This window comes from Dromaius novaehollandiae, chromosome 5 (assembly GCF_036370855.1).
Source record: "Dromaius novaehollandiae isolate bDroNov1 chromosome 5, bDroNov1.hap1, whole genome shotgun sequence".
NCBI lineage: Eukaryota > Metazoa > Chordata > Aves > Casuariiformes > Dromaiidae > Dromaius > Dromaius novaehollandiae.
In genome coordinates this window covers 36,499,930-36,513,739 of record NC_088102.1, presented here as the reverse complement: position 1 = coordinate 36,513,739, position 13,810 = coordinate 36,499,930, and the positions used below count along the sequence as shown (strand labels likewise).

At 34.6% G+C, this 13,810-nt stretch overlaps 1 protein-coding gene across 1 annotated transcript in view; it reads right to left on the bottom strand.

Annotated features, from left to right (window-relative positions):
- Positions 1-13,810, bottom strand: part of RYR3 (ryanodine receptor 3) — a 272,262-nt gene that overhangs the window by 58,191 nt on the left and 200,261 nt on the right. The window contains exons 60-65 of the mRNA XM_064512440.1: positions 13,616-13,737; positions 8,647-8,696; positions 7,860-7,920; positions 6,567-6,805; positions 5,470-5,551; positions 818-948 (exon numbers count right to left, since the gene is read on the bottom strand). Of these exons, the coding sequence (XP_064368510.1) occupies positions 818-948; positions 5,470-5,551; positions 6,567-6,805; positions 7,860-7,920; positions 8,647-8,696; positions 13,616-13,737 (685 nt within the window). The remainder of the gene's footprint in view (positions 1-817; positions 949-5,469; positions 5,552-6,566; positions 6,806-7,859; positions 7,921-8,646; positions 8,697-13,615; positions 13,738-13,810) is intronic.

Sequence of the window (13,810 nt, the reverse complement as noted above, 5' to 3'; positions counted from 1 at the left end):
GACTTTTATTAAAAACCAAAGAGTGCCTATTCAGCAATTAATAACTCATCATAATCTAACTCTTGTCATTTCAGCAAAATTCTTATTTCCACCATTGCAGCTTCTGTAAGCTTGAACTGTCAGGGAGGAAGCTCTAGCACAGACTTTTCCCTAATGGCTTTTATATGAAAGAACACCATTTGATGCAGTATGGAATCTATCTATCCTTTTTTTCTTTTTTGAAAAGGAACATTGATGAAATTTCAGATCTTATTTTGGCAGGTAATGACTCTTACATGGGTCAATGCTGATAAGAGTCAGTCAAGAGTAAGTGAAGATGGAAGCAAGTGAAGAAGCTTGTAGGATTAATAGAAAGATTCCTGCTTCTTTGATTAAGGTTTCATGTAATCAGATTCTGTTGGAAGTTCCCTATACACAACTGCACTGGAGTACTGGATAAGACAATAAGATAGTGTATGTATTTTTCCTGATCACATAAATAAGGAACAAAATGCACCTTTTTCATGTTGCCAGTAAGATCAGATAATTGTACAATTTTCTAAAACATTTTGTAATGTGGATGTGACCTTAGTCTAAGCCTCAAATGTTACTGTATGCAACACATTTAGAAAAAATACCCACACGTGCTGGGAGAAAGGGAACAATATTAACATAGTCTGAATAAAGGAGAGCAAGGCTAAAATAACAAGTAATGAAAGATTAGTAGTGGGAGTTATTTACTGAGCCATATAGTCATTTTTTCTTTATTACAATTTCTATTATTTGGAGAGGAGCAAACACCTTTTTTGGTTGTTGTTGCCTGAGCAACAGTACTTACTGGCTCTTTCTCTTGCACTTTTTGTGTTGAAGACAGACAGAGGATTGTAATGGTTGAGAGAAGGTTCAAGGAATGCTACTGGAATGGCTGCTGCAAGAGATGCTAAGCACTCACCAAGTGCTGGGCGCTGCCTGTACATGACAGATAATAAACGTTATCTGAGAGGAAAAGTCGTTCACTAGGCTTTCAATATCTAGCATGCACTATAAAGCAGCATTGACACTTGCTCCTGATTCAGTTTATCATTTTTAACACATCAGGAACTATCTGACTATTTTGAAAAATAGTTTCTTGCATAAACAAAACTATCGGAAATTAGAGTGGAATAGGAATCCAGTAAAAATCAAAAACCTCCCCGCTCCCATGTGTTTTATACTAAAAATAAACTGTTCCTCAAATGTTGTCCAGAAGACAGGATATCCACTGGCTGTATTCTGGATTAATGAAGAAAAATCAACAATTAAAATTGGAAGCAGCATCAGAAAAGACAGTGTTTGGAAGATACCAGTAATTCATTTTTCATATTCCTGATCCCTACATACTGAAATAGTTTGGCTCTACATATGGGTAAGACCTAAAAAATTCATTAGAAAAGACCTGTATTCCATTTTAAAATGTGCATTATATATGAAATGTTTGAATGTACAGAACAGCACTGCAAACAGAGGCTGTAGAATGCACATGCCTGGACAACAGTCCTGTAAAGATTCATTCAAGTCATTCCTTCCATCTCATCTTTAATTGCCTGAATAAATTTTGATTTCACAACCATGTAAGAACATAAAGAGATATGCAAATACATAGCTCTCTAACTTTTTTTTTTTTTTTTTTTTTTTTTTTTTGCAGGAGGGACTGTGGATATTTTTCAGATTACGCAAAGAAACTGGCAAAAACAATAGTCTTACCAGATTGAAAAACATTATGAAAAGTATTTATGTTCATTTGAGTATATTATAGAACATGATTTATATAAAATTACTCTGTTTCAAGGGTCAGCATTCATTTATTCTCTCTAGAGAATTACTTCCACAACTGTAGTTCATGGGTGTATGTGAGATCAAGTGGAATTTCAAAAAAATATTTTCTAAAACAAAGAAAAGATTACTCCATGCAAACCTCGCTTATCGAGTGAATTCTATGTTTAAGATACTAATGATCTGGGTTTTTTTTTATTAATGGAGTATGATATCAAGTTTTTCTTCTGCAGGTTTTTCATAAAGTAATACATACAGAGTAAGAAGAACAAAAAGTTGGAAAGAAAAACAGCCATGATCATAAGGTCGCTCTACAGTGCATTTATAAAAAAAAAAAAAAAAAAAAAAAAAAAAAAAAAAAAAAGTTTGCTCTTTGCTGACGTTTTACTGTTTTAATGCCAATAAAGATATGAAAAAGGCAGAAGTCAAGACCACAAAATTAAAAGGAAACTATGCACTCCTATGTATCTAGATGACTTTTCTTACATTCTGCCCATTCATATAAGACACATTTTGCAATAAAAGACATGATACATTAGATAGCAAACACAGAATATTTCATTAAAAACAAGGTTTTGATAATGTTACAATTGCAATCATACTGTTGTGCACAGAAATATTCTCTTCTATTTTAAATTTTAATGAAAAACATAATATTATAAATTCAAGAGATTTCATAAAACTCCCTGAAAAGGAAACCTTATTACATCTTTGCCTGCTATTGGAGGCAAAAGAGAAAAAAATTTGTACACATAAAGAAAACAAGTAATTTGAAAAGACTAACATCAAACCCACAGAGGCTATTTAATCATATGAATGATAATATCAAAATGCATACCTATCTTTCTATAGAGGAGGAAGATATAAGGAAGTCAAAAGAAAAACAGATAAATGGTTAAACAACAAGGATAAGAAAATTACTCTGGGTAAACAGATATTCTCTGTCATGTGGAAGCCCTGAATGAGGGAAATCAATGGAAAGCCGCCTACAATTTTGCAAGACAGAAATTAAAACAGATACGAAGAGAATTTCAGAGCAAATAGTCACTGATATAAAAAGCAAACAAAGTAGTATAGTACGAACCAATAAATATGCCAGGGAACCAAGTGATTCAGCAGATTACTATGGAGTAAAAGCCACTTAAAGAAAAATTAAATTAATCCTTTAGACAAAATATGTTAGGAAGACAAGTGGAAACATTAGTTTGAAAGCCTGAGGATGAACTGTCAGAGGCTGATGTGCCAGTCTTGGAAGGAGTGAAAAAAGCTTGAAACAACCAAATCAATCGAGATGTTGAAAAACCAAAGCAAGATAAAAGATCACTAATTGATGGTAATTAGGAAGAAGCACTCCCTATTACATCATTGTTACAACAGACTTTTTTGAATTGTCTGCAAAGCCTTCTTTATAAGCAGTCTCAAATAGGTCAAACTGAAGTCTTTAACTGAACTATCTGGATAACCAGTATGACTGAATACAGTAATTCATTTTTTAATTTATATTTAGCTACATACTTAACAACCATAAATGTGCTGTCATTTCATAACTTATGCCGGAGTTAAGTCTGTATTTCTTATTATTGATACAAATATTTGATCATTTGTGCTAAAAATCCTTTGAAAAAGTGTTTCTCTGAACTGTTAGTTCCAGGAGAAAACCAAGATGCCTTACAGGGACACCCAACTTTTAAGTACTGGGAGCAGAGAATTTTTAACCCCAAATTTAGGACCCATGCAGTTTCCAATGCAGTGAATGGGAGGAATTAGGTACTTGGCTATGGGACTCCCAATAGTCAGAATGCCAACAGCAATAGCACTACACCTGCCTGTAGAGAACTAGGACTTGCAGTACTCACACTACTACATTTTCTAAATCCAGTCCCCAACATTTATCAACCACACAGACACGTAGAGAAGAAAGGTCCAACCTCAAATATCAGAAGCATCTCAAACATCCTAAACAAGCTAAATGCTTTTAGTACAAAGGATAAAATCCTTGAAAATGAAAATCTGTCACAACAGGGCGGCAGCAGCAATCCAAATTAGTGTCAGTCCTGAGCCCCAGTAGCAGGGAGTCTTGTAGAATCACCTGAGCTCTTTCAGCCAGGAAAAGTGATTTTTACCTATGAAAAGTGAATGATGAATCATGCCACAATGGAGGGTAAAACTTCTCAGTGTCTCTGCAAAGCTCACTAGGAAAAAATCTACATTTTGACCTTAAATCTGAAGAATGGTAACTGATCAAGGCAGCACAACCATGCACTTCCACATTTTCCTGAAATATTGAGCAGTACATTTGAAATCCTGCTTCTCACCTAGACACTGACACCTACCTGCAGCCACATTTAAGAGCCTGAGTTAAACTAGTGACACACAAACTAAGTGAAATCCACAGCTGGAAACCTCTCACACAGCCTTAAGAGACTAATTCATTTCCATTTCTGACCCCATCGCTCCTTCCTTCCAAGAAAGGAGAGTAGAAAGAGGTGATGCTACTAACATCCATGTTTAGTATAACCGTCCAGAGTTTATTGACTTGCCAATGAAGTTGGAGGCCTGGGCTGTAAGACTGTCTCATCTAGAGGCAACTTCAGACATAATCACTTTCTATTTCGTATGAGAACATCCTGTGTGCCACAGCACTTTCTATTTCTCCTATCAGATTTGTGTCAAAGTGTATTTAAGATTTACAAGTCTAGAAGAGCAAAGAAAGAGCATAACTTTGTAACCTTTGATGGATGACTGAATGTGCACATATGTGAGGATGAGCTTATGCACACAGGTATATGCCTGAAGAGTAGGAGGAAAGAGGAATTTTACAGCAGACTGCTCTTGCATTTTGCACTAAAGAATTACTGAATAAACTCTGGGAAGAAGGAAGTGGAGTCCAGTGTTCCTCCTCCTAGGCAAAAGCTCTCCTAACTGGACTACAGAATCGTATTTCTTCTAGTTTATACTCTCAGATCCCATGAATCTTAAACTTTTAATTAAAAGAAGGATCATGTAAAGCATCTAAAATAAGGCCTTCAGAAGAATAAGGAAGGGTTATGATTGCCTCTGCTCCTATCTTGTGACAAACAAACAATCAGCATTCCCTTTTATGAAGCAGCAGATGTGGATTTGAGCCTCTTCTAATGGAAGAGGGCCTAAATCCGTGTTTTGGAGAGTATCGTAACTACTAGATTCTTAAAAGAATTGTAGGCACTACTCTTTAAAATGCAAGTAACTGTGGTTTCCTGTATAAAGGCTGCCAAAATCCCTATATACACTCAGATCTCTTTGCATTTTATGCTCAGGTCAACTATTCTGTAGGTGTGTGAAAGACACTTAAGTACTCGGCCTACTTACCACAAGAGTGTGACTGGTAACATGCAGTAGCCAAATTCTGGGGACATTAATGGTGACCCATGGAAAAATTCAGCTTTTGCAATGGGAAAAACTAAGCTTCCTGCAGACATTTGGTCATTAAAGAAGGGAGGGTTTTTCGCTTTTGTTTGATTTCTGTTTTTTTTTGTGTGGAACTGGATTCTCAGATTTGGGCAACTACATTCCACCTAAAGTATGCTGTAAACATGCTTGTGCTGTTTCAGATTCACTTTTCATTCAAACTGCTTTTTTAGATAAACAACGCATTCCTAAACTAGAGAAAATTTTGTATGGTGAGTTTTTATTCAATACCTTTCAACATAGATGTTCTTCCCAGTCCCAAGGGAATAGAGGCTACAAAGAATTCTGTAACATGAAACTTGTACATCACCCACTAGAGGAAAAAAGTAGAAGATTATTAGTATCTATTCATCTAAAGACCACTTCCTAAATCTGACACACAATATATGCTATGCAATGTGATAAATGGAGTCTAAAATTTTTGGTATATGTTTTGCAAAACACTTTCACACTACCAATACTACACACATGCATTATTTATTTTCAGTTTCTTCAGTAGCCAGTGTGTCATCTATATTCATCCCATAACCTAACAGATCATCAGACATTCCAACAGGCCAGCAGATAATTGTTAATAAAATATTTCAAAGAATCACATTTGCAGAATATAAATTTAAGTTAAACCACAGCAGTCTGCTTGTGTAACCTCAAGGAACCTGATCTAAAGGCCCCTAACCTTACAGAAAAATCTTTCCATAGCTATCAATCTTTTAATTATCTTCTTCTTTTGAACTGTGATTCCCCAAATACATAGAAGATTTCAGTTCAGCATATTCCTGAATCCCAAGGAGACATTTCAGTAATTGGAATTACTTACTTCTTTTGTCATCAGCATGTGCAAACTTTAAATTAAAAGATGTTAAAAAGCAAAGAAACCTTAAATTAAAAGAAACTAAAATGGCTTTCCAACATAAGGAAAACCACAAAGAAGTAATAATGGGAATTGTCTCACTTTAATCTAATGAGGTAAAAATATATAACAAAAAGAAGCTAAGTTTTATTTTCTACGGTAATCTTTAGTCTCATTATCAACACAGTAGGTAGGGGAATATTTAAGGGGAATTTCTAATTTCTCTCTCACAATGTTTGGAAGAAATATTGCATGTAATCAACTTGAAATGTACTATTATGTTTAAACATGAAATAAAGTACTCAATTCCATTAACATAAAAATATTAAAAACAAAATGCTGTTATTTTCAGCTTTAATTCTGGAAATATTTATGTGTTAAAAGCAGAAATTCATCTTTTACATCCATACATTCATTATTAAAAGTATTTGCATAATTATAATGTAATAAACTCCAAAAAAGAAAATACAAGACTTACAAAGTAAATCAACTCCAAACTGATACTGTGAAATATGTTCAAAAATTGATGTCAAGATAGGTAACAATGCTACTGTAGTGTAATTAATATTCTGTGAAACACCCTTCATCTGTGTTCGTGAATGGGTAAATTTTCCAAGTTTAAGATTTTCTGATGTTTTTTCCAGATCTTCAGCTGCATTTTCAAAAAAGGCACGCAATCCAGCTTTAACTAGCTCAGATCCCGATTTCATCACAGTCCTGAAAAATAATAAACAGCAAAATTAATTTTGCATTAATCTTCACTATATGTACAGATGGATATATATACACAGTGGTTACACTCAACCAGTCTTGAAGATACACACATGTATCAGTGAACTTTACACTATGAACTGAAAAGTGCAGCTGTATCCACATAGCAGTACAGGTAACAATTAACTTGGAATATTTCACAAAACAATAATAACAAAGAACTTCCTCAGTCTTGCACTCCTGTTTTTTTTTGTGATCTGCATCCAAATATGGTAGTGTCCTTTCAGCAAACATCACCATTCCTTTCATAGGTGGTGAGAAAATTCGTCTGTACAACAAGCTCAAGAAAGGTAAGTCTTCACCTCTGCAGTTTTATGGACTAGGTATCCAAGTCAGGATACATGCTTAGCTGTCTTCAAAGCACCCTTACATCTAGAAAAGGTAACTACAATGTCAGCATCACAGTTCCACTTCTTAATCTTTTGCATATTTCTCCAACTCCTTACTGAAGTTTTTCTGTGCTGTTATTCACAAGGAGTTCATTGCCAGGCCACTGTATGACATAACCAAGACAGAAAACTGGTGCAATAGGAAAACTATCCTGGCCCTCAATCCTGTGTTTCAATGTACGTAAGCACTTTAACAGTAATCAGTAAAAGCCAGCAAAATGTAACTATGCCCATATATTAATACCTTCTGCGCACTTCTAATCCCAAATTTTCAACCATGCACTAAACTCTCCCAATATCTACAAGTACCAATACTTGCAGTTCCAAATTTTGTGTCATTTCTATTTCCTGATAAAATCTTCAAATGCCAGTAGAAAGGGTGGCAGAAGCTTTCAATGTTTTCATGCTTTAGTGATGGTACACAGAAAACTGTGAATGAAACCCTACATCTGCTAATACTGAGGTCAATATCTGAAGCATCTATGCTGCTAATATCATTAATTACACGAAAGGAATAAAAAATACAGAAACAATCCAATTGTTCCTTAAGAGCACTGTGAAACCAATATAGTTTGTACCTATACTGACATGCTGAAATTTTGTAAACCTACCGTGTGTCAAGAGACTGAGCTAAGATGTGCAGGCAGCTCACCATTGTAGCAGAATCACTACCTGTTTTAAAAATAGAAAGATATGTTATGAGAGCATAATAATAAAGCAAATGTAGGACAGTCTAAAAATTACAAAATGACATTATTGCAGGTGCAGAGGTCAAAAAAGACATAAGTCTTCCACCTCCAGTCACTGGGGGGAGAGAGAGAGGTCTACTTCTAGATCTAACTTTCTATTTTGTAAGTTCATTTCTACACAACTGAAAATGACAACTGGTGTCTACTACTTATGGCTTATTTTCATCACTTGACCCCGCAACATTCTGAACTTGGTTTTAAACTTTGTATCTTGTAGTACCTACCTTTCTTTCATAACTTTCTTATCAGTACCTATGAAAAAGGTATGGGTTTTTTCCCCTCTACACTCTCCTAAACCATTGAGAAATTAATATACCAGATTCAACATTTGGATGACACAAACTGAAAGAATTCATGTAAGATGATTTTTGAAAAACTGAAAGTAACTGCAAAAGCATGAGGTTTTTAAAGAAGTCTGAAAATTCTAGAAGCTGCTATTTATTCATGCTCCAACACTTTACATATTCTATTACCTGCTGCCTTCGGAGGCATGTTTGATGCTCTCACTAATTACACTGGAAATGGTAATCTTCGTTTTATCATTGTTTTATAGAATTTTGACCATAGTTTGTGAAAGTTTCAGTTACTGCAGAAACGTTATATATTCTTCATATTTTTAACTTTATCGAGATCTTTCTTAACAACTTACCGAAAATTGAAATCCTATGTCTAACAAGAGCAGCTAGCTTGCAGAACAAGCTGAAGTAGAAAAGGAAGAAAACAGCAAGACAAGACAAGAAAAAGATTAAAGATTTGCTTAGAATATGAGGTAAAGAAGAGTAAGAATATGAAAGAGAAAACACCACAAAGTTCCTAGAAAGTGTATTTTGAACCACAAGTAATGGTAACAGTCAGTCAAATAACTGCATTAAGCAGCATAACTTTTGAAGCTTCCACATTTGCTCATTCCCTAAGCTTCTCTAGTTCAGAAATGACTAGAAACATGAAATTTTCTTTTGATTACAGAAGTTTCCATTACATATTATACGGTCGAGTCATTCTTTATGGCTAGAATTTTTTCTGAATAAGTTTTTTTGCAAGAAGAAAAACTAAATAACATTTTAGTATTTTACTTGTCACTCCACAGTAAATTAATCTTATCAAACTTCATACAATTCAAAACAGAGAAGATATCCCTTGCAAACATTTTACCACCTGTGTTTAGCCACTGCTAATGCTATGGGTAAAATTAATCCTGAAATAATTACAGAACAGAAGAGCTTCTGGCAAGTATGTCAGGAGCTTGTATGTCTAACTTTTAACCGTGAAAACAGTAGGATAAATAAGTGAAAGGAAACATCACCAACTTTCTAAAGATAAAGATAACTTCTAAAAACAAAGACATACTTATCTGAGATAATTGGAATTAGGATAATATATTATAGTATTTTATATTACAGAATAATTCTATAATTATATAAAATACATAAAACATAATATAACATTATATAACAGGAATTGATACGATCTCTTACTAACAAAAGATTAAATCACCTGGCCAGTTTTACCATTTTTATCTTCAGTCAGGAAATACTATACTTTCTATAGGAGAAAAATATTGGTAGTTACTTTTCTCAGCTAAGAATGGACAAAGACTTATGAGACATTTCTGGATTTATAATAGCAGGCATAGAGGCTAGGCATCTAACTTTTTTCATGTGCCTCTCTAAAGCTATTTTGTAAAGGCCTAATAAGAATCTGTCTAGCTTTACAAATGTGAGCTGACTGACTTTAAGGAAGTTATATGAGCATTCAGAGAGGAAGCATGGAATTGAAATGAAATGAAATTTCCATCCTCCTGAACCTGAGCTGTGTTCTGCTGCTACTGGCAGACCTCGAACCTTATGTATACTTACATATACGCTATATCTAAAGGTCACTAAAGCATTATCTTGGGAAATTAACAATCACTGTTAGAAATTAACCGTCACTGTTACAGATAATTGCTATTGTAAGGACTAAAACCCACCTAGAAGATGGTGAACAAAAGGGAAATGAAAATTTAGAGAAAAGCAAAAGTAATTTGGAAGATAAACTGAAGGATGGGACCTAGCAAGTTCAGTGCTAGGTCTGGTCTTACTGATGAACAAGCAAGTAATCTTATGCTTCTGAAATTTACATCCACTCTTCAGCCAGAAAAAGTAGCCAATTCTGTTCAACCCAGTGAAGGAAAGTAAGAGAAATTTGAGAAACAGACAGTTTAAGTAAGAAAGCATGAGAGTAGAATACAGTTTGAAATATTATAATACAAAATTTCCCACAGAAAATAATTGGTACCTCACCTTCAAGGGTGAGAAAAAAATTGGCAATAAAAATATTAGATGACAGGCATATTCATGAACAAATTAAATATGATTATTTTTAGTTAATTGTAAAAAATGAAATCCTTATTTTTAAAAAGGCAACACATTATAAATTAAACGGCAATTGTCTTTTTAATTAAATCTTCTAGGATTACTTTGAGTCAAAAGGCTGATTCCAACCAAATCTGACACAATGTAAAAGTCTAAAAAATGTTTAAATCCCAGCAACTGCTGTGGGGGAAAAAAAGCCATTTTGTAGAGAGAGAAAAAAAACCAAATTATACCTAAAAAGCTGTATCATGGTATTTTCACATTTTCTGATATCTGAAAATTCAATTGTGACACAATTTAAATGGCCCAACAGTGGGATAAACTTCAACCAGAAACTGCCTTCAACAATGAAACATAAATCCATTGGAGATTAAGCTCGATTTGTTCTACTGCTCACAGAATCATTTATTAATGTTTTTGATGCCATCACTTTTACAATGCAAAATTTAGCTTAAAGTGCCTCACTGACAGAAAAACAATTGTAAACTACATTAACAGAAAAGACAGGCAAAACCAGGAAAATGTAACTTAGTATCAGAAGAACTGCATAATAATATCTTTTAGGCTTCAACATCATCTCCAGAGAGAAATGCAGAAGTGTGTGACACTTCGGAGTGAGATCCGCACACTGAATGAAATGAAAGCTCTCGTATTAAACCATATGCTACTACTGGACAGCATCTCAAGTGAGGCATAAAACTCCCAGTTTCTGAGTAAGTCTTGAAAATCATAAAGTGTGACTAGCAATATTCTTTTGTATTCCTTCTGCTCCAGCACTAACTAGATTCCATCACAGGCATGTAAAAATGTTCACGGGCCCATGCCGGGCTTCCGTGACTTTGTTTCTTTTGGTTATCATTCTGACAATGATATAGGCAGATGAGATGTCTTCTCAGTGGATCCTAGCTGACAAAGAGGCATTAGGAAGTAAAAAATAGGAAGGAGGATGAGGGACAGCTGTCAGTTACTTCTGAACTATGCCATCGGGAATACAATTTAGATCGAGAGTTTGAGAATGGGAATGAAGAATCTGGGAAAACAGGCAAGTTAGAATAACAAAGAATGAACAATACACAGGACATAATGGAAGAAACTGAATAGATGAAAATGCTCCAGAATACATCCCTAAACAATTCCCAATGACCTACACTCCAAGTATCTCCCAACAACATCATCACACATACGTCCCAGACTTTCTCAGTCAACTATTAGTTATCCTTTACACTGTTCCAGGGTTCCTGGAAACAGGCAATGGTAAGATATATAGGATCCTTGCCCCCCTTTTTTTTAAATGACATTCTACCACAAAGCTATTCAATTTTTTTGGTACACTGGGCAATTTTACTAAAAGCCACACACAAAAATCAAAGTACCACAGAACATGCAGCAATTGTCCTCCACTTTCATCGACGGAAAATGGTGCATCATAGCAACCAAGGGACCAGCAAGAAATACAGAATTTTCTGGAAGAATTCTGGGGATGTCACATATCTAGGACCTCTGACAAGGCCTGGGCAAAACTTTGTGATAAAAACTGGTATTGGAGCCCATCAGCTAAATAGTCCAATTCTATAATATCTCATTTGCAAATTCAGCTGACAGAAGTTTTAGGCCTGGAAAACTGTACTTTCCTTATCCTTTAAAAATGGTTTATATTTTGCTAAATAAAAATTCCTGAAAAGAGTTTATACCAGTAGAATTTTTGTATTGTGTCAGAAATAATAACTACAGGGCATTCTGATCAGAAAAGAAATAATTACACAGAAGAACACCGAGATTCTGAACAGGAAGATCAGAAACAGGAAGTTTATCTAGAGTCAGCAGAGGTGGAGTGAAGGACATCTATACTGAGCATCTCTCAACAACTTCTTCCCCAGTATGTTCTTTGTCCTCCATTTTCCCTTAAACATATGACTTTTCCACAGCTGCTAATGCAGCTAGTCCTATGCGTTTGATCTTATGGCATTGCCAAAATTTCCAGGCAGAAAAACTTCCATGAGTTTGAGAAGAAATAAGGAAAAGTGCCTATCACATCAATGCTTATGAAGCATTAGGATAATACAGTCAAGCTAGTGCTAAAAGATATGAACTTATTTACATTTGCCATTGGCTTTACAATAAAAATGCAGCAATACAAGCCAATTATGAGGATAAAAGTCATTACATAGCTGTCTTACTTCCTGAGAACTATTCATCCTAAATATCAGCAATGTAAATTTTACCATTCCAGCTTGGCCTCACAAATTTAATGCGTTTTTATGTTTCTGCTTATTTTTTAGGACTTCGTACTCATTTCAATGTTCGCTAAATATCATCTGCAGCACAAGTGAAAACAAGGTTCCACAAAAACTGTTTAGATGAACTTGAGACAGGACACTAACATGCTGGAGAACTGCTCTCAGAAGTAGTATTCTACTGGGACAGAAAGACTTAAATAAATCATTCTAGTTATCAGTTTCTCTACTCACTATTTAGAACAAAAATACTAAATTAATTTGAAAAATGTTTTAGTGATTTTTTTTAATCTTCTCTGATTACAAAGCCACTACTATCAATTCTATACAGATAAGGCTCAGTTGTTTACATGTTGTTATTAGGAGAACATTTTACTTTTTGTCTCAGAGCCTAATGTTCTCTGTTTAACAATTAAACAAAGTATGGAAGCTTTTCTGGTTTTGGCCTCAAGTCTGTCCAGAGATTGACACTTTAAGAACAAGTGACTGCACAATATATTTGAATATAAGATGACTGGCTTCCTTCTGCTTACAGTGAAGTCAGCAGGAGATAACAGTACTAGAATTGCTTAGCAGGCTGTACCCAAGGCTCTTCGCTGAGGCATCAATAAAGGTGCTAGTTTACATAAAGACATGATGCCATCAAACTCTTAATATAAGACACTAAACAGACATCCAGTGGTATCTATTTTCACCAAGAAATCCTTTAAAAATACTTAACTTTATAGAATTCTTATTTTGAGTATTTAAAATATTTATCATAACTTCTCCAGTAATATTCAAAGAATAAACAAAACCTCCTTACATGCAGAAGTGACTGAAATGATGTGGAAACTTCACTTTAATTATACATTAAAGAATACTAAGATGAAGAATACTATTCACTGACTACCATTCTACTAAAGAATGTACCAATCACTTTCTATATGAGGAAACTGAGCTTCTGAACTATCTTCTTCTTTAGTCTTAAGAAGAGCCCTTTTATTATCTACATAGAACCCTCCTGTACATATCTTAATTTTCTACTTACCTGGCTACCATTTCCTTTTCCTTATTTGATGCATATCCACTGCTACTGAGTGTTTTTGTTGGAGAAGACAGGAAGTACAGGCAGTGATTTGTAAAGTACTGATCAACTAATGGTAAAAGAACCTAAGAAATACAGATACAAAACATATTTTTCACAGAGCACAATCGTAAATGTAGCAACAATGCTCTGACTGAT